This window comes from Cetorhinus maximus, chromosome 21 (genome assembly GCF_964194155.1).
Source record: "Cetorhinus maximus chromosome 21, sCetMax3.hap1.1, whole genome shotgun sequence".
Lineage (NCBI taxonomy): Eukaryota > Metazoa > Chordata > Chondrichthyes > Lamniformes > Cetorhinidae > Cetorhinus > Cetorhinus maximus.
Window position 1 is genome coordinate 44,061,941 of NC_135899.1, and position 23,265 is coordinate 44,085,205.

Here is a 23,265-nt window from a genome sequence, read left to right on the forward strand (position 1 = left end):
TACTTCTCTAATCTTATTTACCCTACCCCAATTTGCACGTGGCTCAGGTAGTAATATGGAGATTATTACCTTTGTGGTTCTATACTTGTAATACATTTGCATATTATTAATACTCATTAGCATAAAGCTTTTTTAATTACATCCTAGATAAAGTCGGTGTTCAGGGAATCTCGTGACACCCAGTTCATGTTTGTTTAAAGGTAGTGTGCACCAGTTGGCTCTGTGCGGTTGTGTCTGAGGTCAGTGGTTTTCCTTGTTTATCTCTATGGCACAAGGAACGTGAGCAGGAGGCTAGCAGCTTGCATGGAGGCTCAGACCCAGCAAGGGTGAGTCAGTGGCGAGGGAGTTTTTGCAGTGGGGTTGGGGCTTGGAGGAGAGAAGTGGGAGGGGCCTGGTGCCCTGGTGTGGGATGGGTTTGTGGAAAGGACAATCAGTCAAGGTAAGAAAATGAGGGACCTAAAGGGCTGTGTCAGTACTGTCCAAGTGTGTGTCCATCTCAGAGTGTTGGCTGACAGAATCCTTACAGGGCTTTGACTTTACACACAGCATTTCAATTCTCCCTGCTGAGGGTGATCTCAGAAAATGTCCTTTGCAATTCATGAACAGGAGGGAAGGCTGAGCCTGCAAGTTCAGCCAGGTCCCACAGAGTGGCGAGTACAACATCGGACACTAACATGAACATTCAATAAAGAGTGAACAAAAAAAAACACAACATTGTTTCTTCCACAATAAAGGAAATGTCCCTAATTCCCCTGCAACCATCAATGCACGCCAACCATAAGGTGCGTCAGTACATTTAACTCCCTGACTAAATAACCCTCAACAAATAATGATGCACACATGAATAAAGTGAAACCAATGTAATGTGAAATATTTATAGTGAAATTTAAATTTGAAAAACACCCGTACTACCTTTGTGCTCTCAAATCATATGTTCATGGTAATGGGGTCGATCAGGAAAGTTGTGGCCGTGATGCAGAGTTTCCCAGTTTACCTTTACCTGCAGCATTGTCAGCTGATGGCAGATTTCACCAATGCAAAGCTTCTCCCTCTGCTAAATCACACGTGTTTCTCATGTACACTGCTGGCACTTAGAGTTTCACTTGTAATCGCATGGGAAAAGGTAAAGAGAGAGGAAGTGGAAGTGACACACAGTTCCAGTTGCAACGCGGGAGTAACACGCTGCCCACAAAATCCTGGTCAATAATCTTGAACAATATTAACTGGCATTTGGAAAAGTTTGGGTTAATAAATGAAAGTCAGTATGGATCTGTTAAAGACAAATTGTCTTTCAATAACTTGATCAAGTTCTTTGATATAGTAATGGGAGAGTTGATGAGGGTAGTGTTGTAGTTGTGTATATGGTTTGATGAAATACTATATGATTTGCTTGTTAGAAAACTTAAAGCCTGCAGGATTAATGAGGCAGCAGCAATGTGGATATAACACTGGCTAAGGGACAGAAAGCAGGGAGTTTTGGCGGATGGTTGATTTTCAGATTGGAGGGAGGTGTAGAGTGATTTTCCCCAGGGGTTGTTGTTGGGACCACTGGTCTTTTTGACATTTTTACTGACCTGGCCCTGTGTATACATAGCATAATTTCAAAATTTTCAGATGACATGAAACTTAGAAATGAAGTAAAGAGTGAGGAGGATAGTAAGAGACTTCAGGGGTACATAGGTAGATTGGTGAGATGGGCAGACATGTGGCAAATGAAACTTAATGCAGAGAAATGTGAAGCTATGCATTTTGGTAGGATGAGTGAGGAGAGGCAAAATAAACAAAATGATAACATTTTAAAGTGAGTGGGGGAGCAGTGAAACCTAGAGGAATAGGTACATGGATCCCACTTGAAGGTGGCAGGACAAGTTCAGAAGGCAGTTAAAAAAACAGACAGGATGCTTGGCTTCATTAATAGAAGCATGGAAAACAAAAGCAAAGAAGCTCTGCGAAATCTTAAGAAAACACTGTTTAGACCTCGGCTGGAGCACCTTGTCTAATTCTGTACATCGCACTTTAGAAAGAATATCAGGGTAAATGAATCAGAGGTGAGATGAGGAAAAAAGTAAGTTATGCAGCGAGTTGTTGTGATCTGGAATGTGCTGAATATGAATAATTAAAATATACCCAATAATGACTTTCAAAAGGGAATTGAATTGTTAAATGCAAGGGTAAACTATGCAGGATGATGGGGAAAGAGCAGGGGTGTAGAATTAGCTGGATAACTCTTTCAAAGAGTCAGCACAGGTGCAATGGGCTGAATTACTCCCTGGTGCTGCATTATTCCATGATTCTATGATTTGCGATTGGGAGGTGAAGGAACGGAGAAGGACATGTATATGGGGCACAAAACTATCAAATGTGAGTGAGTGGGTGCTGGCTGGGTGAGAATAGCTGAGATAGCCCTCACCTCGATCAGCCTGCTCACCTATGTGGTCCAGACTCGTGTGAAGAACGTTCACTCGTTTGAGGGGGCATGAAAACAAGGGGGAGGAATATGTTTAAATAAAGGAAGAGACACAAAAACCTAGCCTTGGTTCCCTTCAGGATCAGATAGAAACAGCAGCACTTTTCCTGTTGGGATGTCGTACCTAAAGTTTTCCCAGCTGTCAGATGTTTCCAGGTGTGGGCAATGATGATGGTGATGATGGTATTCATTGTTTAAGGAGGGAATGAGCCGGTCAGAGGAAAGGCTTCCGACTGGAGCACAAAGTCTTCCTTCACAACAGGCAATGTTATTGTATTTAATTATAAGCAGGTAGTGGGCATTAACTGGGGACTCACTTGTGCCCCTATCAATAGGAACAGACTGAAAATGTGGTTGTTAGGTTAGGAGGTGCATGTTTGTAATGGGTATTTCCGTAAATAAATGCTTACAAAATTGTGGAAAGATTGGCGCTGGTTATATCCTACACCAGCTGGCTTTCTGAAATATAATAAGCAGTTTATCCAGAGACACCCTCCCTTATACTTTGAACAAATGAGAATGACATTAAAACTCTTCCATTTTACTATATTACAAAGCCATATCACTTTTGCCTAATATCAACTATATATTATTGACCCATCTTACCTCTTTTCCAACTGAACCATCGTCGCCTGGCTCTCCCTAAAGAAATGGAAGAACGTAGACAGTGGTTATATCGCCGTATACGGCTAGAAGTTTGAAGGTCCAATTTCTGACATTGCTCTAGGCTTCACCCAGAACATTCCCACTGAGCTTGGCCAGGCTACTTCATGGTTTTAATTTGAATGCCTACTCCACACTGATTGCTGAGGACCGCCCCTACAGGACCAGCACTCCAGCCTCCTGCTGCTAACTGCTCCCCTCAGGCAGAAGTCTGAAGTGATTTATTTGCATGAGGTTGTGGCGATTGCCACATTTCCGGCTTTGCTGGATTTATCGGCTGCTGTGGGTGAGCTCCACTCCATCCCCTCCCCACCAATATCAGGCTGAATTCTGGGGTCTCTCCAGTGCATCAACCGGTCCTCCCATTAGGATGGTAGTATAATGGTATTGTCACTGGACTGGTAATCCAGAGGCCCAGGCTAATGCTCTGGGGACACGGGTTCAAATCCCACCATAGCAGCTGGTGGAATTTAACTGCAAATAATTAATGATTCTGGAATTAAAAAATGCTGGTTTATGATAAATGATGGTCATGAAACTACTGCATTGTTGTGAAAACCCATCTGGTTCACTAATGCCCTTTAGGGAAGGAAACTTGCCGTTCTTATCCTGTCTGAGCTATATGTGACCGCAGACCCTCAGCAACATGTTAAATTTCAACTGAAATGGCCTGGAGACCCACTCAGTTGTAGGTGGCTCATCACTAGATATTCAAGGGCAACAATGAATGGACACTAAATGCGGGCCTAGCCAGTAACACACACATCCCAAGAATGAATGCAAAGGAGAATGAGAGCCAGTTACAAGCCCCAGCAATTGCAGACTCACAGTCCCTCTGCCTAGGCCAAAGTGGTTGAAATGAGGGGCTGACTTTCTGTTCAAACTTCCACTTGGCAATTTCAATGTAACCATTTTATCAGTAAACTGTGCGGATCCCATCTACTTTTGAATATAAAAGATAAACTACTGCTTCTTATATTTTGAGGGTATTTAAATCAAGAGGCCACAGCTCCAATTGGACTAGAAATAAATGGCATTTCAGTCAAACAGACTATTTCAAAATGGATAAAAGCAAAATACTGCGGATGCTGGAAATCTAGAACAAAAACAAAAATACCTGGAAAAATTCAGCAGGTCTGACAGCATCTGCGGAGAGGGATACAGTTAACGTTTCGAGTCCGTATGACCCTTCATCAGAACAGAGGTATCTTTATTTCAAAATGGAGCCTCAATCCGGCCAACCCTGAGCCCCTCAGCAGTGTTAGTGACAAGCGGCCGCTCAAATGTGATGTTCGGACTCAGACAGTGACCGTGGCAAAAGGGGATGGAACAGCAGAGTGGGAACCTACCATCAACCCAGGGGCTCCAGGAGAACCAGGGGGACCTGCCAATCCAGGGAGGCCTCTTTCTCCCATCGTTCCTCGATCACCCTTTGTTCCCTAAATAGAGCCAATCAATGAAAAAAAACAGTCAGTTATCAGAGAAAATCTTAAACTGAGTGCATTGTGTAACAGCATGTTCACATTGAGATTCCTATACAAAGGTTGGCACAAGTGACAAAGAGAGTGTTAGCGGTAATGAGAGAGAGAGAGAGAGAGGAGGGAGTTGTACTGACAGTGACGGTATAACAGAGAGAGAGATAGAGGAGGGAGCTGTACTGTAAGTGATGGTATAACAGAGAGACAGAGATTGAGAAGGAGGGAGCTGTACTGACAGTGACGGTATAACAGAGAGAGAGAGAGATAGATGGAGGAGGGAGCTGTACTGTAAGTGATGGTATAACAGAGAGACAGAGATGGAGAAGGAGTGGGCTGTACTGACAGTGACGGTATAACAGAGAGAGAGAGAGACAGAGACAGAGATGGAAAAGGAGGAAGCTGTACTGTCAAGTGACGGTATAACAGAGACACAGAGATGGAGAAGGAGGGAGCTGTACTGTAGGTGACGGTATAACAGAGAGACAGAGATGGAGAAGGAGGGAGCTGTACTGTAGGTGACGGTATAACAGAGAGAGAGAGAGAGAGAAAGAGGGAGTTGTAATGTCAGTGATGGTATAACAGAGAGAGTGAGAGAAAGAGAGAGGGCGAGGGAGGAAGCTGTACTGTCAGTGATGGTTTAACAGAGAGAGAGAGAGAGAGAGAGAGAGAGCAAGAGACAGGGAGGAAGCTGTACTGTCAGCGATGGTATGAGAGAGAGAGAGAGAGGGGGAGAGAGAAAGACAGAGAGAGAGAGAGAGGGAGAGGGAGGGTGATATATTGTCAGTGATGGTATAGCAGAGAGAGAGTGAGGCAGAGGGAGGGAGAGAGGGAGGGAGAGAGGGGGAGAGAGAGGGAGGGAGGGAGGGAGCTGTCCTGTCAGTGATCGTATTACACAGAAAGAGAGAGAGAGAGAGAGAGAGAGAGAGAGCCGTGTCTCCTGTACATGATCACTTCTTCTAACTCACCACGCCCGGTGGTCCCGCAGGTCCAGGAGCTCCTGGAATCCCAGCTGTCCCCTGGTATTGAGAAAGATACAGTTAAACACAGGAGAGCACTGGATAGAAATTAGTCTGAGCTCCTTCATAGGCCCAGACCCCATGTCAGACAGGCGCAAGGTACCAAGCTAAGCAGTACACTGAATAGCTATACCAGAGTGCATGATCACACACAGTCCCAAACACCTTAGGTCTGGGGAGGGGTCAAATTCTGAAACTCACTGGAGAGTCCTGGATTGTTTTGAGCCCAGTTACTGTTAAGATAAGTGTGGGGGGTGGTGGGGTGGGGCAACTGAGTGAATATTCTGCCTATGTGCCCCATCCCCACCCCCCCATATCAAGTGGGCATCTTGGAGTAGTTGCTGGGCTTCCCTTTAATTGTTTATTACTGTTGTGATCTGAAATGCAGAGATTGAAAGAGCGGTGGAAATAGGTTTGATAATAACTTTCCAAAAGGAAATGGCTAAATACTTGAAAAAGGAACATGTGCAGGGCTCTGGACAATGAGTAGGAGAGCAGGACTTCAAAGAGCCAGAACAGGCATGATAGGCCAAATGGCCTCTTTTGCTGTGGGTGGTGGTTCTATGATGCTTGTCCAAACTGGGAACTATCTAAAGAGCTGACTGTGTATTGGACTGAGAGGGGCACTCCTACAGTGATTGTGTCTGCAGACACGATGGCTCTTTTTGAAGTGATGACAGAGGATTGTCTCTTCACCTCTTTGGGCCCTGGAGACTCTCGGTGTCCTGCTCTATAAGGCTCCACCTCATTGGTCCTGATGTCTCCTTGTAGGCCGAGAAGCCTGCCCTATCCAGCTGTTCCTGGTGTCTCCTTGTAGGCCGAGAAGCCTGCCCTATCCAGCTGTTCCTGATGTCTCCTTGTAGGCCGAGAAGCCTTCCCTATCCAGGAAATGACACCAGCCCCTGGGTTTTGTCTTTGCAGCCAGGAATTTTTCGCACCTGTGATGGCGGAACTGACCCTGAGGAAGATCGGAGTCAACATGCGTGTATTTTGAGGGTTTCATAATTCACTACAACTCGGCCGGAGTTCTCCAGACTCCTGGGAAATCTCCATAGAAACACGATACATGTCCCAAGACATGGCAGGGACACTGGGAGTATCTTCATGGACATTCTGATTCCTGACTAAAACATGCCACTGAGCTGCTTATTAATAATACTCACAACATGGCCAGGAGATCCCGGAGGTCCCAAAGGTCCTGGTGGGCCAGGCTCACCCTGCAAGCAAACAGAAGCCCACACATTTATTCATCTGCCTTCTGGATCGAGGTCAGTTTCTATGCATCATTGTGAAGACAGGCACACAGCAGCGGCTGTGTCACAAGCACTCTTGCCTTGTTTGAGTTAGCTGGTGCCCTTTCAACCAATCTTGTTACAGAAACAATTTTATGCTGTCTGGGAACATTTGGGGGACAGTGATCATTGTGTCATAAGGTTTAGGTTGGCAATGGGAAAGGGCAAGGAGCAATCTAGAGTAAGAATAATTAACTGGGGGAAAGCCAACTTCGATGGGATGAGATGGGATCTGGCCCAGATGAAATGGAATCAAAGTTTGGCAGCCAAAATGGTAACTGAACTTTAAAGTCTTTAAAGAAGAGATAGTTCAGGCACAGTCAAGGTATATTCCCAAGAAGGGGAAAGGTAGGGCCAATACATCCCTGGATGAGCTCCCTGGATGACAAAAGAGAGGTTAAAAGGATGGAAAAAAACTTAACTATGATAGATGCCAGTTGGGTAATACAACTGAGAAGGAGGCTGAATATAGTAAGTTCAGAGGGGGAGTGAAAAAGCAAATAAGAGAGGCAAAGAGAGAGTATGAGAAGAAACTGGCGGCTAACATAAAAGAAAATCCCAAAGCCTTCTATAGGCATATAGAAGGGTGGTAAAAGGAGGAGGGGGACCGAATAGGGACCAAAATGGGGATTTAGACATGGAAGCAGGGGGCGTGGCTGAGGTACTAAATGAATAATTTGCATCTGTCTTTACCAAGGAAGAAGATGTTGCACAGATCATGGTGAAGGAGGAGGTAATTCAGATACTAGAAGGGTTTAAAATTGATAAGGAGATGGTATTGGACAGGCTGTCTGTACCTAAAGTTGATAAGGTACCAGGATGAGATAAAATGCACCCAAGGATACTGGATAGTGAGAGTGAAGTGAGAGTAGAAATTGCAGAGGCACTGGCCATAATTTTTCAGTCTTCCTTAGACTCAGGGGTGGTGCAGGAGGACTGGAGAATTGCAAATGTTATACTCTTGCTCATAACAAGGTTAAAGGATAAGGCCAGCTACTGCAGGCCAGTCAGCTTAACTTCAATGGTGGGGAAGGTTTTAGAAATGATAATTTGAGACAAAATTAATAGTCACTTGGACAAATTCAGCTTAATTAAAGAAAGCCTGTATAGATTTAAAGGTAAATTATATTTAACTAACTTGCTGCAGTTTTTTGAAGAGGTAACAGAGAGGGTTGATGAGGGTAATGCTGTTGATGTGGCGTACAATGACTTCCAAAAGGTATTCAATACAGTGCCACACAACAGACTTGTGAACAAAGTTATAGCTCATGGAATAAAAGGAACAGTAGCAATACAGATACACAATTGGCTAAGTGACAGGAAACAAAGAACTGGGATTAATGGATGTTTTTCAGGTTGGAGGAGGGTTTGTAGAGAAGTTCCCCAGGGGTCGATGTTGGGACCCTTGCTCTTGCTGATATATATTAATAATGTAGGCCTTGGTGTACAAGGTCACAGTTTCAAAATTTGAAGATGATTCAGAACTTGGAAGTATTGTGAACTGGGAGGTGGCTGGTGTAGAACCACAAGATGATATATACAGGTTGATGAAATGGGTGGACAAGTGGTAGATGACATTGAATGCAAAGAAGCGTGACGAGCACAGGTTTATAGATAATTGGCAAAAGAAGCAATGACAACATGAGGAAAAACATCCGCAGGCAATGAGTAATTAGGGGCTGGAACACACCGAGTGTGGTGGAGGCAGGCTCAGTGGAGGAGGCAGGCTCAGTGAAGGAATTCATGAGGGAATTGAATAACTATCTGAACAGGAAGAATGTACAGGGTTATGGAGAGAAGGCAGGAGAATGGCACTGGGTGAATTGCTCCTTCAGTGAGTCAGCACAGTGAAGGACATGACCTCCCTGAACTGTAAAATCATAAAATATTAAACCCCAAAACCACAGACATGTCCTTGAACTGTAAATTATAAATAGCAAAACCTCAACACAACATACAGGTGTGAGCTATACAGGTATGAAGGGGCTAACTGTAACATCACAGAAAGGTCAGTCAATTCCAGCTCATTTTGAGATTGGAAGAAAACATTATCACAAACAATGGTACAGGACAACAGTCACTGTAAGAAATTGAGAATGCTATTGTCATAAACAAATGGCCCCGGACACTGGCCACTATCCCCTGCCAGGAAGGGAAGGAGCATTCACACATCTGCCAATCCAGGAGCCAGGCACCCCTTACTTGACCACCCTCTCTTTCTTTAAAGGAGACAAGAAGTGCCATGAATACAGTGAAGTTTCTAACTCAGCTTTCAGTGGAGCCAGGCGGAGCAGCAGACGTACTCCCTGGAACCTCTGTATATATTCCTGGGGCTTCCTACGCACAAGGACACACTTCTGGTGATCCCCTAAGTACACAGACACTCCCTCGAGGCACACTGTTTCTCCTGAAGAGTGAGTGTAGGAGTTATCGCCACAGTTTACTGCACCCAGACATAGGGTTTGAATAAAATGGACCATATTGTTTGGTTGGTGGGTGTGAGGCCTTGGAAAGGCATGGAAAATTCAGTTTCAAAACTACAAACTTGCCTCAAAGCCTGGCCGGCCTGCACTTCCAGGTGGTCCTGCTGTTCCTGGTTCACCCTGTAACAGAGAGTGCAGATACCAACATCAAATATATCCATTACTGTACAGAGCATGTGGCACCAACACACGTACACAAGGATGGGGGTATACACTTCATGCACACATCTGCATACACACAAACCCACAAACATACAGACACACACACTCACAAACATACACTGACATGGACTCACTAGAACACATACAAAGATTCATACATTGACACATACCCTAAAACGTGCACACACAAATACACACTCACAGCACACAGAAAGATTCACACACTGACACACACACATACTGGAATACACACATAGACAAGCACACTGACACATACACAGAAACACGCACATAGGGCAGAGGTTAACAGGCGGCGAGGTTTCCTGACCCGCAACTAAAAGAGTCGGTGGGAATGCATTCCCGAGGAATGTTAATTGGTTGGAGATGGGAAATTCACCTCTCATTCAGGAGGAAATCCCGCCTCAGAGAGCTGCCATCCAATCAGATTAGCTGGGACTACAAGCAGCCACTGGTCCAGGATGGAGGGAAGTGTGGGGCTTCCCTGCGTAGCAGGAACAGAGGGATGAGGGGTGGGGATGTTGACGGAGAGGCTGGGGTGTTGTGAAGGAGTACCTGGGGGGCAGGAGACCTTAGGTGGGGGGCCTCAAATGGGAAAGGTGGCCCCACCTCCTTCCCCCTCACGAGGTCTGAGCAGGCTACCTTGCCAGGCAACCCTCAACCCAATCCCCTGAATTCCTCTCGCTAGCCTCAAAATTGAAGCTGGGTGGGTGGTGGCCCTAAAGTGGCCATTAATTGGCTATTTAAGGGTCTTAACTGGGGTAAAGGTGTGGAGGAGGGGGTGGGGGGGGGGGGGGGGGGGGGGTGGAATGAGAGACTTGCCAGCCTCTTGTAAAATTGTGGACAGGTTGGGGGTGAAAGAGGTGGCGAGAAGGGCTTCTGGGAATTTTACGGCCCCCATCAAGAAACCCACCACCAGGGGCCTGTTAAATTCTGTTAATTACAGAATTCCAGGTGTGGTCTCACCAAAGTCCTGTGTCATGTAGTAAGATTTATTTACTTTTCTATTCCAATCCCTTTGTAATAAAGGCCAACATGCCATTTGCTTGCTGTACCTGAATGTTAACTTCCTGTGATTCAGGCACAAGGGCACTAGGTCCCCCAGAATGTAAACATCCCCCAGTTTCTCACCATTCAAAAAAATATTTTAAAAAAAAATGTTTTCCTACCAAAGTGGACTTCACTGCATTGTATTCTATCTACTGTAGGGAAGTCCACGTTCAATAATTACTTTTAGTCTAATTATATGTAATGATCAAGTGGTCAATATATATTAACCAATTAATCTAATATTATATTCGGCTTAATTATAATCAATGCAGGTCGTTAGTACATCACATGATTAGTTCTTCACATGATTAGTTCTTCGCTTGTCGTCATATCCTCACTTGACCAGTGAGAAACACCACATGACACCAAGCCATGTAAAGCTATACTTGTTTGGATTAATTACAGAGCAAATGCTGCAAAGCAGTCAAAGTTGAGCAGTCTGAGTCTGGGACCATCATACTCCCTGGCAATTAAAACTTTTCAGCCTTTCCATCCTTCTCAACACTTACTTTTCTACCTAACTTTGTATTGTCAGCAAACTTCTATATGTTGCAATTTACCCCCTCATCCTTCAATGTCATTTCTCAATCAATCCAAGCTAACTTGCTCCTCATACCTAAGTAGTTTGCTTTGTTTAGATTTAGGATCCAACTTTTTCAATTTAATTAATTCCCTTTCAATACAAAATTCTATCCTGTTATGGTCAATCTTCCCGAGAAGCCCCCTTACTACAAGGTTATGAATTAATTATTTCTCACTGCACGATACGCAATCCAAAATATCCTATTTCTGAGATAGTTCCTCAGATTTAATCTAGAAAACAATCTTGTATACATTCTATGAACTTGTCCTCTACCCGATTACAGCAAATATGGTTTCCCCAGCCTATACAAAGATTCAATTCCCCGTGATTTCAGTATTCCCTTATTACGTGCATCACTAATTTCCTGATTTATACTCTGACCTACACGACAACTGCTGGTGGCCCATAAATAAATCCCACCAATGTTTTTTGCCCTTTGCTGTTTCTTAGCTCTATCCAAGCTGATTTTATTTCCCAGTTTCCTGAGCTAAGATCCTTTCTCCGCACTGTCTTTATCCTATCCTTTATTATCAGGGCTACACTCCTCCTTTTTCCTTCTGTCTATCTCTGCTAAAAGTTAAGTAATACTTTGTTCCCACCCTAGGGCTGAATTTTCTGGTCCTGTAGAGATAGAGTTGGACCAGCAGTGAAATTTAAAGGTAGTGTGTCGGGTTAGCTCATCAGTATGTTCCTGTCTCCAAGCTAACTTGCTAGAGGTGGGGGCAACGCAGAAGTTGTTACCGACCTGTGGGTAGCCAATTAGGGCCACTTTGGGGACAAGATGCCGCTGCTGTGGGGATATTCCCAATGTTGGACAGCCATTGATGCCGCCTCTAAATCCCTTCACCCTGGGCCAACAGGGATCAGAGGCCACAGCTCCACAGCCAGCCAGCTGTGACCATTCTTCAATTTTAAATTTTCAGAGGGCTTCAGAGAGCGCCTCCATTTTGAGACACTCCGACAGCCTCCTACCTGCTTCAGCGACTCCCACCTCTCCCGGTGAGGCTGCTGGTCATCCATGGCTTTGGGCTTTCTGATTGAGCCTTCCACCTCAGGGACCTATCCACCATCCTGAATTCAGAGGCGGCCTCCATAATTGGCCACCTCCCATAAGATGGTGACACTATATGGCCAGCTGACACCATCGGGGTCGGGACTAACATTTGGTCCTAATAGCAGAAAAATTTCAAAGATGGTGAGGTTCTGCCCCATGTCTCCATGATGGCTATCAGGTAAAATTTATTAACTTCTATGAGCTTTTAATTCATCTAATTTATTGTGAATGCTTCTTGAATCCAGATGTTGAATATTTAGTTTTGACTGTTTTCTAATTTTCTCTGATGTCACCTTCTCACTAATTCCCTAGTACCTTTGTTCCTCGCACTGTCCCTTCCTGATCCATCTGCTTATTTTACCCAAAACACTGTGCTGTTCTAGAACCTTGACATTTTCATTCCTGGTTTTGAAATTTACCCTTTCCTGAATCCTCCCGCCCCCACATCATGAGATTAAAGCCCTTTCTACTGCCCTCTGTCTCAGAATGCATGTGTTCCCTTTGCCGCCTACGATCAGTATGTTTTGTATATAACAGGTATGTCTTCTCTTACCCTCAAGAGTGTTGATAGCAATTAAATGATTTCAGCAGCAAGCTTTTATGAGTTTAATACAAAGAAGTTTATTTATTCTCATTGTGAAGATGAATGCTATTTTTAAAATAGTTTTGGGAATCTGGTGGTATTCTGTAAAGAAGACTGTGTGCGTGTGTGTCCGTGATTAATTAAATTGGGGAGAAGATTAGTAAAGGCAGCTTGTCTATGGGAACTGAGAGATGAAAGGTAAAGGTGCTTGGTTTGTTCATTTGTAATGAGAGGTTGGATTTACAAGTAAATAAATTGGGTAAAAATCTGCATTCTGAGGATAAGTAGGGATTTGAGTTTTCAGCTGTTGAATTTCAAAGGGAAGTTTAAAAGAGACATGGGACTTCTACAAACTTACACAGGTTGCAAAAGTAAACAATGGGAAGGTTATTAAAGTTTATTTGACCCGAAAGGCAATGGGAAAACACGAAAAATTCGAGTTCAAAGAGGTGCTTAGGACAATAGAATTTAAGATGAAGTGGATAAAGGATATTTAAGGAAAGATGTTGAGCTGAGTTGGGTGGCTGTGTGGGGGAGATGTCCTGTGACCAGATGTGCGCTGGGAGAAGGTGTGAAGGTTGTGAATTTGAAACAGCCGTCATGTTTTCAAGCCAGAGGAGTCTTTGTTTTCAAAGAGCATTCTGTTTTCTGCACCTTCCTTTTGGATTTCCACAGCAGAGTGGAAGAGAGTGAGAAGCCGTGTGGTATACCCTTACTAAAGTGACAGCAGTTTTTGCTTTGGGTAATATTACTTGATTTTTATGGTTAAAAATCTATAAGGGAGCTGTTGCTAAGTAGCTCACTTGTGTGTTCTGACCAAGTGGGGTTTTGGGGGGTGTTTTATAAGACTGCTTCAACTGCATAACTTTAATCTTGTGTTTACATTTTTTTTTCTTCGTGTTAATAAATCTTTTAATGTTTTAAAATCCTGAAGGAGTTACTGGACTTCTATGCTTCTGGGATCAGTAGCATTTTCTCCTCATTTTCAAAATACTAAAAAAAAGGTTAACGTCAGTAAGACAGCTTTCTGTCTGAGATCTGGCTTGCTCAGCAAATAACATTGGCTGTGGTCATAACATCACTTAACCCAAATTTAAAATGCAGCATCTCACACAATTGTTCCCCCACACACACACACTCTCACACAAAGATTGGTTACAGGTAAAGGTAGTACACTTGTACAAATTATGGTTAGCTCAGTCTCTGGTTTAGGATCCCCAGTCTCCTGCGAGGCTGGCGTGATTTCATGAAGGAAGTTGATGCTTTAACGTTGAAGCGAGGGTCTTGTATAACCAATAATTCTCAGCAGGCTGAGAGGTTTTCTGTAGTTGAATTTCCAGGAGGTTGGTTCTCAGGTGAACTCAAAGTTGGAACAGGTCGGGGAGTCCTTCTCTCCGCTGGGATCTCCCACTTACTTGCTGTTAATTACATCGCCTGCTTGAATCAATTACAGCTACTTTGGTGGCTTTGGTAGAATTGTCTGCAAACAGTGTCGAGCTGATTTTAAAAGCAGACAACAACATGGCTCAGTATTGACTGTAAGTTCATAATATATTGGGGCATGACACCTGGTTTTTCAATTCACCAGGTCCTTGATCCAAGCCCAGTTTAGGTGGTGCCCAACCCAAAGCAACAGCTCCTTCTTCCCCCAATACTGGCGCCAGTGGCCCATGAAGTGAAACCCTTGCCTTCCACAGTACTCCTTCAACCATGCGTTTAATCTTTAATCAGTTCATCCCTATGCCAATTGGTGCATGGCTCAGGTAACGAGCTTTTGGAATATTAATTTGGACTCTTAACTTGTCAAATAAGCTCAGCAGAACATTATTCCTAGTCCTAACCTATGCTTTTTCAATTCATTCATGGGATGTGGGCTTCGCTGGCTGGGCCAGTATTTACTGTCCATCTCTAGTTGCTCTTGAGAAGGTGGTGGTGGTGGTGAGCTGCCTTCTTGAAGTGCGGCAATCCAAGTGGTGTAGGTACACCCACAGTGCTGTTAGGGAGGGAGTTCTGGGATTTTGACCCAGCAACAGAGAAGGAACAGCGATATATTTCCAGGTCAGGATGGTGTGTGACTTGGAGGGGAACTTCCAGGTGGTGGTGTTCCCATCTATCTGCTGCCCTTGTCCTTCTACATGCTAGTGGTCATGGGTTTGGAAGGTGCTGTCTAAGGAGCCCTGGTGAATTCCTGCAGTGCATCTTGCAGATGGTACACACTGCTGCCACTGTGTGTTGGTGATGGAGGGAATGAATGTTTGTGGATGGGGTGCCAATCAAGCAGGCTGCTTCATCCTGGATGGTGACAAGCTTCTTGAGTGTTGTGGGAGCTGCACTCATCCAGGCAATTGGGGGGTATTCCGTCACACTCCTGACTTGTGCCTTGTAGGTGGTCGACAGGCTTTGGGGAGTCAGGAGGTGAGTTACTCACCACACGATTCCTAGCCTCTGAATTGCTCTAGCAGCCACAGAATTTATATGGCTGGCCCAGTTCAGTTTCCGGTAACCCCCAACATTGATTGTGGGGGATTCAGTGATTGTAATGCCATTGAACGTCAAGGGGCGATGGTTAGAATCTCTCCTGTTGGAGATGGTCATTGCCTGGCACTTGTGTGGCATGAATGTTACTTGCCATTTTTCAGCCCAAGCCTGGATATTGTCCAGGTCTCGCTGGACATGGACTGCTTCAGTATCTGAGGAGTTATGAATGGTGCTGAACATTGTGCAATCATTACGAATATCCTCACTTCTCACCTTATGATGGAAGGAAAGTCATTGATGAAGCAGCTGAAGATGGTTGGGCCTAGGACAGTATCCTGAGGAACTCCTGCAGTGATGTCCTGGAACTGAGATGACTGACCTTCAACAACCACAACCATCTTCTTTTGTGCTAGGTATGACTCCAACCAGTGAAGAGTTTTCCCCCTGCTTACCATTGACTCCAGTTTTGCTAGGGCTCCTCGATGCCACTAAGTCAATTGCTACCTTGATGTCAAGGGCAGTCACTCTCACGTCACCTCTGGAGTTCAGCTCTTTTGTCCATGTTTGAACCAAGGCTGTAATAAGGTCAGGAGCTGAGTGGCCCCGGCAGAACCCAAACCGGGTGTCTGTGAGCAAGTTATTGCTAAGTAAGTGCCACTTGATGGCACTGTTCATGACCCCTTCCATCAATTTACTGACGATGGAGAGTAGACTGATGGGGCGGTAATTGGCCAGGTGGGTTTCTGTGGACAGGTCATACCTGGGCAATTTTCCACATAGCTGGGTAGATGCCAGTGTTGTAGCTGTACAGGAATAGCTTGGCTAGGGGTGCAGCAAGATCTGGGGCACAAGTCTTCAATACTATTGCCGGAATATTGTCAGGGGTCATAGTCTTTGCAGTATCCAGTGCTTTCAGGCATTTCTTGCTATCATGTGGAGTGAATCGAAATGGCTGAATACTGGCATCTGTGATGCTGGGGAGCTCCGGAGGAGGCCAAGATGGATCATCCACTTGGCACTTCTGGCTGAAGATTATTAGACGGTAAGACCCTGGGACGTAGGAGCAGAAGTAGGCCATTCGGCCCATAGAGTCTGCTCCACCATTCAATTAGATCATGGCTGATCTGATAATCCTCAACTCCACTTTCCTGCCTTTTCCCCATAACCCTTGACTCCCTTACTGATTAAAAATCTGTATATATCTTAGCCTTGAATATCAAGTGGAGTGAACTGAGTTGGTTGAAGGCTGCCACACAACACGGTGGAGGGTATTCCCAATGTGAAGGCGGGACTTTGTCTCCTCAACAACTCTTACCGATACTGTCATGGACAGATGAATCTGCGGCAGGCAGATTGGTGAGGGTGAGGTCAAGTATGTTTTTCCCTCTTGTTGGTTCTCTTACCACCTAGACCTAGTCTAGCAGCTAGGACTCGACCAGTAGCGGTGCTTCCAAGCCACTCTTGGTCACGGACATTGAAGTCCCACCCAGAGTACATTCTGTGCCTTTGCCACCCTCACTGCCTCCTCCAAGTGGTGTTCAACATGGAGGAGCACTGTTTCATCAGCTGAGAGAGGGCGGTATGTGGTAATCAGCAGGAGGTCTCCTTGCCCATGTTTGACCTGATGCCATGAGACTTCATGGGGTCCGGAGTCGATGTTGAGGACTCCCAGGGCAACTCCCTCCTGACTGCATACCACTGTGCCGCCACCTCTGCTGGGTCTGTCCTGCTGGTGGGACAGGACATACCCAGGGATGGTGATGGTGGTGGTGTCTGGGACATTATCTGTAATGTATGATTCCATGAGGATGACTATGCCAGGCTGTTGCTTGACTAGTCTATGAGGCAGCTCTCCCAATTTTGGCACTAGCCCCCAGATGTTATTAAGGAGGACTTTGTAGGGTCGAAATGGCTGCGATTGCCGATGTCGTTTCCGGTGCCTGGGTTGATGCGGGTGGTCTGCCTGGTTTCATTCCTTTTTTGAGACTTTGTAGCAGTTTGATACAACTGAGTGGCTTTGTTAGGCTATTTCAGAGGGCATGTAAGAGTCAACCACATTGCTGTGGGTCTGGAGTCACATGTAGGCCAGGCTAGGTAAGGATGGCAGCTTCTGTGAACCAGATGGGTTTTTTACAACAATCAACAGTGGTTTCATGGTCATCATCAGACTTATAATTTCAGATTTTTATTGAATTCAAATCCCACCATCTGCTGTGGTGGGATTCAACCCTGGATCCCTGGATTATTAGTCCAGTGATAAGACCACTAACGCCATCCCCATCTTCATTGCTTCCTATGTGGACCATGACAGCTGAATTTTTCTCCTCCAACTCCAAGTAACATTGATATTCAGAATCATAGACACAAACAGACATATGTGACTGACATACACATACCTACTCTATCTCCAGTATGGATACCATTATCCTTGAGTACGAACATGCGCATAAAATCCTACAGTACCTATATACAGATACCTACTCTCTGTCCGGGTTGCCCTGGAAGTCCATGTTTTCCTTTAAATCCCTGTTGAAGGAAAGAAGCCAGTTAGAGTATCTCTCACTTTTACGCAATTATACAAACCCGTCCCCTAAGCACCTTGTTTAATCTCCCCCCATAACTAAACTCCCCCCATCTCAGTTTTGAAACTTCCAGTTGTTTGTCAGCCTCCAGATGCTTCAGGCAAGAGTGTTCCAGATTTTCATGATCCTTTGTGTGAAGAAGTACATCCTGACATTATCCTTCAATGGCTTAGTTCTGATTTTCAGGTTCTGCTCCTCGTTCTTCACTCTACCAGCACTGATCCCTGTGGCACTCCATTAGTTACAGGATGCCAACCTGAAAATGTCCCCCGTATCCCAACTCTTTGTCTTCTGTTAGTTAGCCAATCCTTTGTCCATGCTAATATACTTCCCCCAAAACCAGGGCCTCTTATCTTATTAAGTAGCCTTATGTGTGGTACCTTATCGAACGCCTTTTGGAAATCCAGATATATTACATCTACTGGCTCCCCTTTATCTATCCTGCTTGTTACCTCCTCAAAGAATTCTAATAAATTTGTCAGGCATGATTTCCCCTTCATGAAGCCATGCTGGCTCTGCTTGATTAGATTAAATTAGATTTCTAAATGCTCTGCTATTACATCCTTTATAATAGACTCTAATATTTTCCCAATGACAGATGTTAAGCTAACTAGCCTTTGGTTACCTATTTTTTGTCTCCCTCCCTTTTTGAATAAGGGTGTAACATTGGCAGTTTTCCAATCCTCTAGGACTTTTCCGGAATGTAAGGATTCTTGGAAGATTACTACCAGTGCATTCGCTATCTCTGCAGCTATTTCCTTTAATATCCTAGGATGCAACCTATCAGGTCCAGGTGACTTATCGGCCTTTAGCCCCATTAGTTTCCCTAGTGATAGTCATTGTATTTATTTCCTCCTCCACTTTTGCCCCGCGATTATTTAGTATTTTTGGAATGCTATTAGGGTCTTCTACCATGAAGACTGATGCAAAGTATTTATTCAACTCCTCTGCCATTTCCTGGTTCCCCATTATTATTTCCCCAGCCTCATTCTCTAAGGGGCCTATATTGGCTTTGGCCCCTCTCTTCCTTTATATATATTGAAAGAAGCTCTTACTGTCCGTTTTTATGTTACTTGCTAGTTTACCCTCAAAGTTTATTTTCTCCCTCTATTATTTTTTTGGTCACCTTCTGTTGGTTTTTAAAACTTTCCTCTGGCTTACTACTAATCTTTGCCACATTGTATGCTTTTTCTTTCACTTTGATAATATCCTTAACTTCCTTCGTTAACCATGGTTGGTTTATCCCCCTCCTACAATCCTTCTTCCTCACTGGGATATATCTTCGCTGTGAGTGATGAACTATTTTCTTAAACGTTTGCCATTTTTCATCAACCACATTTTCTGCTGAACTCCTTTCCCAGTCCACTCCAGCCAACTCTACCCTCATTCCTTTGTACTTACCCTTAAGTTTAACAGATGTTTCCGAACTAAGTTTCTCACTCTCAAGCTGAATGCTAAGTTCCACCATGTTATGGTCACTGTTTCCTAGGGGATCTTTTATTCTGGGATCATTTATTAAACCTGCCTCATTACACATTACCAGATACAAAATAGCCTGATCCCTGGTTGGATCCACAACATGTTCTAGGGAACAGTCCCAAATACACTCTGTGAAATCCTGCTCATGGTTACCTCTGCCAATTTGATTTTCTCAATCTACACAGACACTAAAGTCAGCCATGATTAATGTACTGCCATTTTTATATGCCCTCATTATTTCCTGATTTATTCTCTGTCTGACAGCATAGCTACTGTTAGGGGGCCTATAGACTAATCCCACCAGTGTCTTCTTCCCCTTGTTATTTGATTCCACATGTTTCAATCCAAGATCATTTCTTGCTTTTGTACTTATTCCATCTCGCACTAAGAAAACTATCCCACCACCCCTTCTTTCCTGCCTGTCCTTTCGAAAAGTCACATACGCCTGAATATTAGTTCCCAGCTTTGATCTCCTTGTAGCCATGTCTCCGTAATGGCTGCAGAGTCATACCCATTAACCTCTACTTGTGCCATTAATTCATTTATTTTGTTCTGATACTAGGTGCATTTAAGTAAAGAGCCATTAATTTTGCCTTTTTACCATTTTTCCCCGCTTTGACCCTATTTGCTGCTTTTTAAAAAATATATTTGTACACTCTGTCCCTTCCTGTCACACTCTGGGTATCATTACCTAAGTAGCTGCCCCGCAAGGCTGCCATGTCCTTTTGCTTTGTAAGCTTACTTATGTCCTCTCCAGAACCCTCCTCCTCCCTATTTAGTTTAAAGCCCTCTCTACAGCAACTTTTCGTCAACCTCATCGAATCTTTTGATCATTTTAAACACAATGATTGCATCAACCCTCAATCTTGTAATGTCCATGGAAAACATACCAAGTTTGTGCAACCTGTCCTCTTACCCCTTTAAGCTCAAATATCATTCTAGGTGGGTAATAAATTTTAAAAACCTAATTTACATAATCATAAACAAAGGAAGTCTCCTGTGCACAATGGTCTAATTACTTACATGCGGACCCCTGGGCCCTGGGGGTCCAACTGGACCAATCTCACCCTGCAACACAAGAAAACACTATCAGTGACTCTGCCCTCCTCCTGATAAAACCAGCTTTGGGAATGGGGTTAATGTCCTACCCGTAGCCCTGGCTTCCCGTCCTTCCCATCCAGACCATCTACTCCTGGAGGGCCCTGTGAAAAGAAAAAAATAAAACATGCATCAGGAGAGGGCTAGAGCAATGCAGGAGTGGACCACTTAGCATCGCCCATCCAGTTAATGTCCAACATCCTATTGTCCAGTCTAGACACTGTAAAGGAAGCACCACCTTCATTAGTAAACATTTCAACAAACCTCTATACTTCAACAAAACAACTTCTTCATTTTTGTCAATTATTGCAACATCATGAGACAAGATTCAAACACATAGGCTTGAATCTTTTGGTCATCGAACATGTGCATGCGATCAGCGGGCCTGGGAGTGGATGGGAAATGGGCCTCTGGCCACGATTGGCCCCCAACCGCGATTGGCCCCCAACCGCGATTTTACACTGGCTGACCAATAAATGACCAGCCAGCATGAAACGTGCGCTGAAATGCTCAGCACTGCCGGGGTGGGTGCTGACATAACCGAGGGTGCAGTAGAGCACTTTGAGAGAGCTCCCTGAAGGCAGATAGTTGCCCCAGGGAGCTGCAGACCTCCACAGAATAAAGGTCACAACAAAAATGCTGCAAAATATGTCCATGCAGCACAATCAAGCACCTGAAAGCATACCTCATAAAAACCAGTCCCCAGATATCTCTTTTTATCCTATTTTCCCACGGAGATTTCATCCTGCCCTGGATCGAGGTTTGAGCAAAAATGTGAATGCTGCCAGGGAGAATGGCCCGTCCACCAATCCTAAATGTGGCCTGGCCACTTAAACTTGCTGTTAATTCATTGGGCTTAATTGTCGGCAAGCATACTTCCAACTGCTGCGCGTGCCTGCCGAGTGCACGATGATGTTGGGATGCTCGCCTGGCGTCATCTTGTGCTATTTCACGTCAGTTCGGGTCGGGCACGCGCCCGCGGGATGTAAAATTCTGGCCATGAAGTGATGAAACATTATTGAATCAGCACTGTGTTCAGTGGATGTGATTTTACAATGGCTCAGATTGGAACTGGGACTTATACAGACTGGTACAGGAATTGGTATCTGGTATTTATCCAGGCTGGCACAGTCTTGGACTGGTTTTCCTAAAGTGTGTTTGGATCAGGATCCTTTGAGAGATGAATAGGGATGGTGAGATTCCAGTTATTGGATATGATATTGGATTAAATTGGCACTAAATTGCTGTTTTATGAGGAGACAACACAGCAAGAGAGAGATTTGGTGCTTGAGATGGATAAAATCCTGGTGGTGAATTGAAAGAGTTTTGTGTTTGGGGCTGAGGCACATGTTTGAGCCTTACTCCACATTTCATCACATCAGTCCCAGCCTGTGCTGACAGGGAATACCCAAATAAGTATTCCTCTTCAGCACTCACATTCCTCACCTTGCAAGTGGCAAATAGGAGTTTAAAAAAAATTAATTCTTGGGATGTGGGTGTCAGTGGTAAGGCTGGCATTTTTTCTTATTTGCTCACAGGATGTGGGCTTCGCTGGCTGGGTCAGCATTTATTTCCCATCCCTAGTTGGGCTTGAGAAGGTGGTGTGAGCTGCCTTCTTGAACCACTGCAGCCTATGTGGTGTAGGTACACCCACAGTTCTGTTAGGGAGGGAGTTCCAGCATTTTGACTGAGTGACAGTGAAGGAACAGCAATATATTTCCAAGTCAGAATGGTGAATGACTTGGAGGGGAACTTCCAGGTGGAGGTGTTCCCATCTATGTGCTGCCCTTGTCCTTCTAGGTAATAGTGGTCGTGGGTTTGGAATGTGCTGTTGAAGGAGCCTTGGTGAATTCCTGTAGTGCATCTTGTAGGTGGTACACACTGCTGCTACTGTGTGCCGGTGGATGAGGGAGTGAATGTTTGTGGATGTGGTGCTAATCAAACAGGCTGCTTTGTCCTGGATGGTGTCAAACTTCTTGAGTGTTGTTGGAGCTGCACTCATCCAGGCAAGTGGGGAGTATTCCATCACACTGCTGACTTGTAGATGGGACAGACTTTGGGGAATCAGGTGATGAATTACTTGATGTTGGGTGGTCCATCTTGTTTCATTCCCTTTTTCTGTAGCGGTTTGATAAAACTGAGTAGCTTGCTAGGCCATTTCAGGGGCCAGCCACATTTTATTTTATTCATTCACATTTACTCATTCATTTATTGCCCATTCCTAGTTGTCCTTGAGAAGATGGTGGTGAGCTGCCTTCTTGAACCAGTAGGCCAGACTGGTTAAGGTAAGGACGGCAGATTTCCTTCCCTACAGGGACATAACTGAACCAAATGGGTTTTTAACAACAATCATTAGACTTTCAGTTCCAGATTTTTATTGAATTCACATTCCACAATCAGCTGTGGTGGGATTCGAACCTGGGTCCCCAGAGCATTACCCTGGGTCTCTGGATTACTAGTCCAGTGACAATATCACTACGCCATCACCTTCCCCATCCCTAGTTGCCCTGAGAAGGTGCTGGTGGGTCTGTTTTGGGTTTGATGTGGCTTGTAGAGGGAAGGCACATTGCTGTAGGACTGAAGTCCCACATTGGGCAGGCTGGTTAAGGTTGGCAAGTTTCCTTCCCTGAAGGACATTAGCAGATCAATTGGGTTTTTACAACAACGTCATGGTCACTCTTACAGATACCAGATTTTAAAAAGGAATTTTAAGCAGAGTTCAGCTTCTCTAACTGCTATGGTGGGAATAGAATTCTCTTGATTATCTTCTGAATTACTA

The 23,265-nt window shown here is 44.6% G+C and overlaps 1 protein-coding gene across 1 annotated transcript in view; it reads right to left on the reverse strand.

Annotated features, from left to right (window-relative positions):
- col16a1 (collagen, type XVI, alpha 1) overlaps positions 1–23,265 on the reverse strand; it is a 413,938-nt gene that overhangs the window by 28,836 nt on the left and 361,837 nt on the right. The window contains exons 56-63 of the mRNA XM_078566895.1: positions 20,537–20,590; positions 20,412–20,456; positions 17,809–17,853; positions 9,466–9,519; positions 6,788–6,841; positions 5,574–5,624; positions 4,480–4,569; positions 3,074–3,109 (exon numbers count right to left, since the gene is read on the reverse strand). Coding sequence (XP_078423021.1) covers positions 3,074–3,109; positions 4,480–4,569; positions 5,574–5,624; positions 6,788–6,841; positions 9,466–9,519; positions 17,809–17,853; positions 20,412–20,456; positions 20,537–20,590 — 429 coding nt within the window. The remainder of the gene's footprint in view (positions 1–3,073; positions 3,110–4,479; positions 4,570–5,573; positions 5,625–6,787; positions 6,842–9,465; positions 9,520–17,808; positions 17,854–20,411; positions 20,457–20,536; positions 20,591–23,265) is intronic.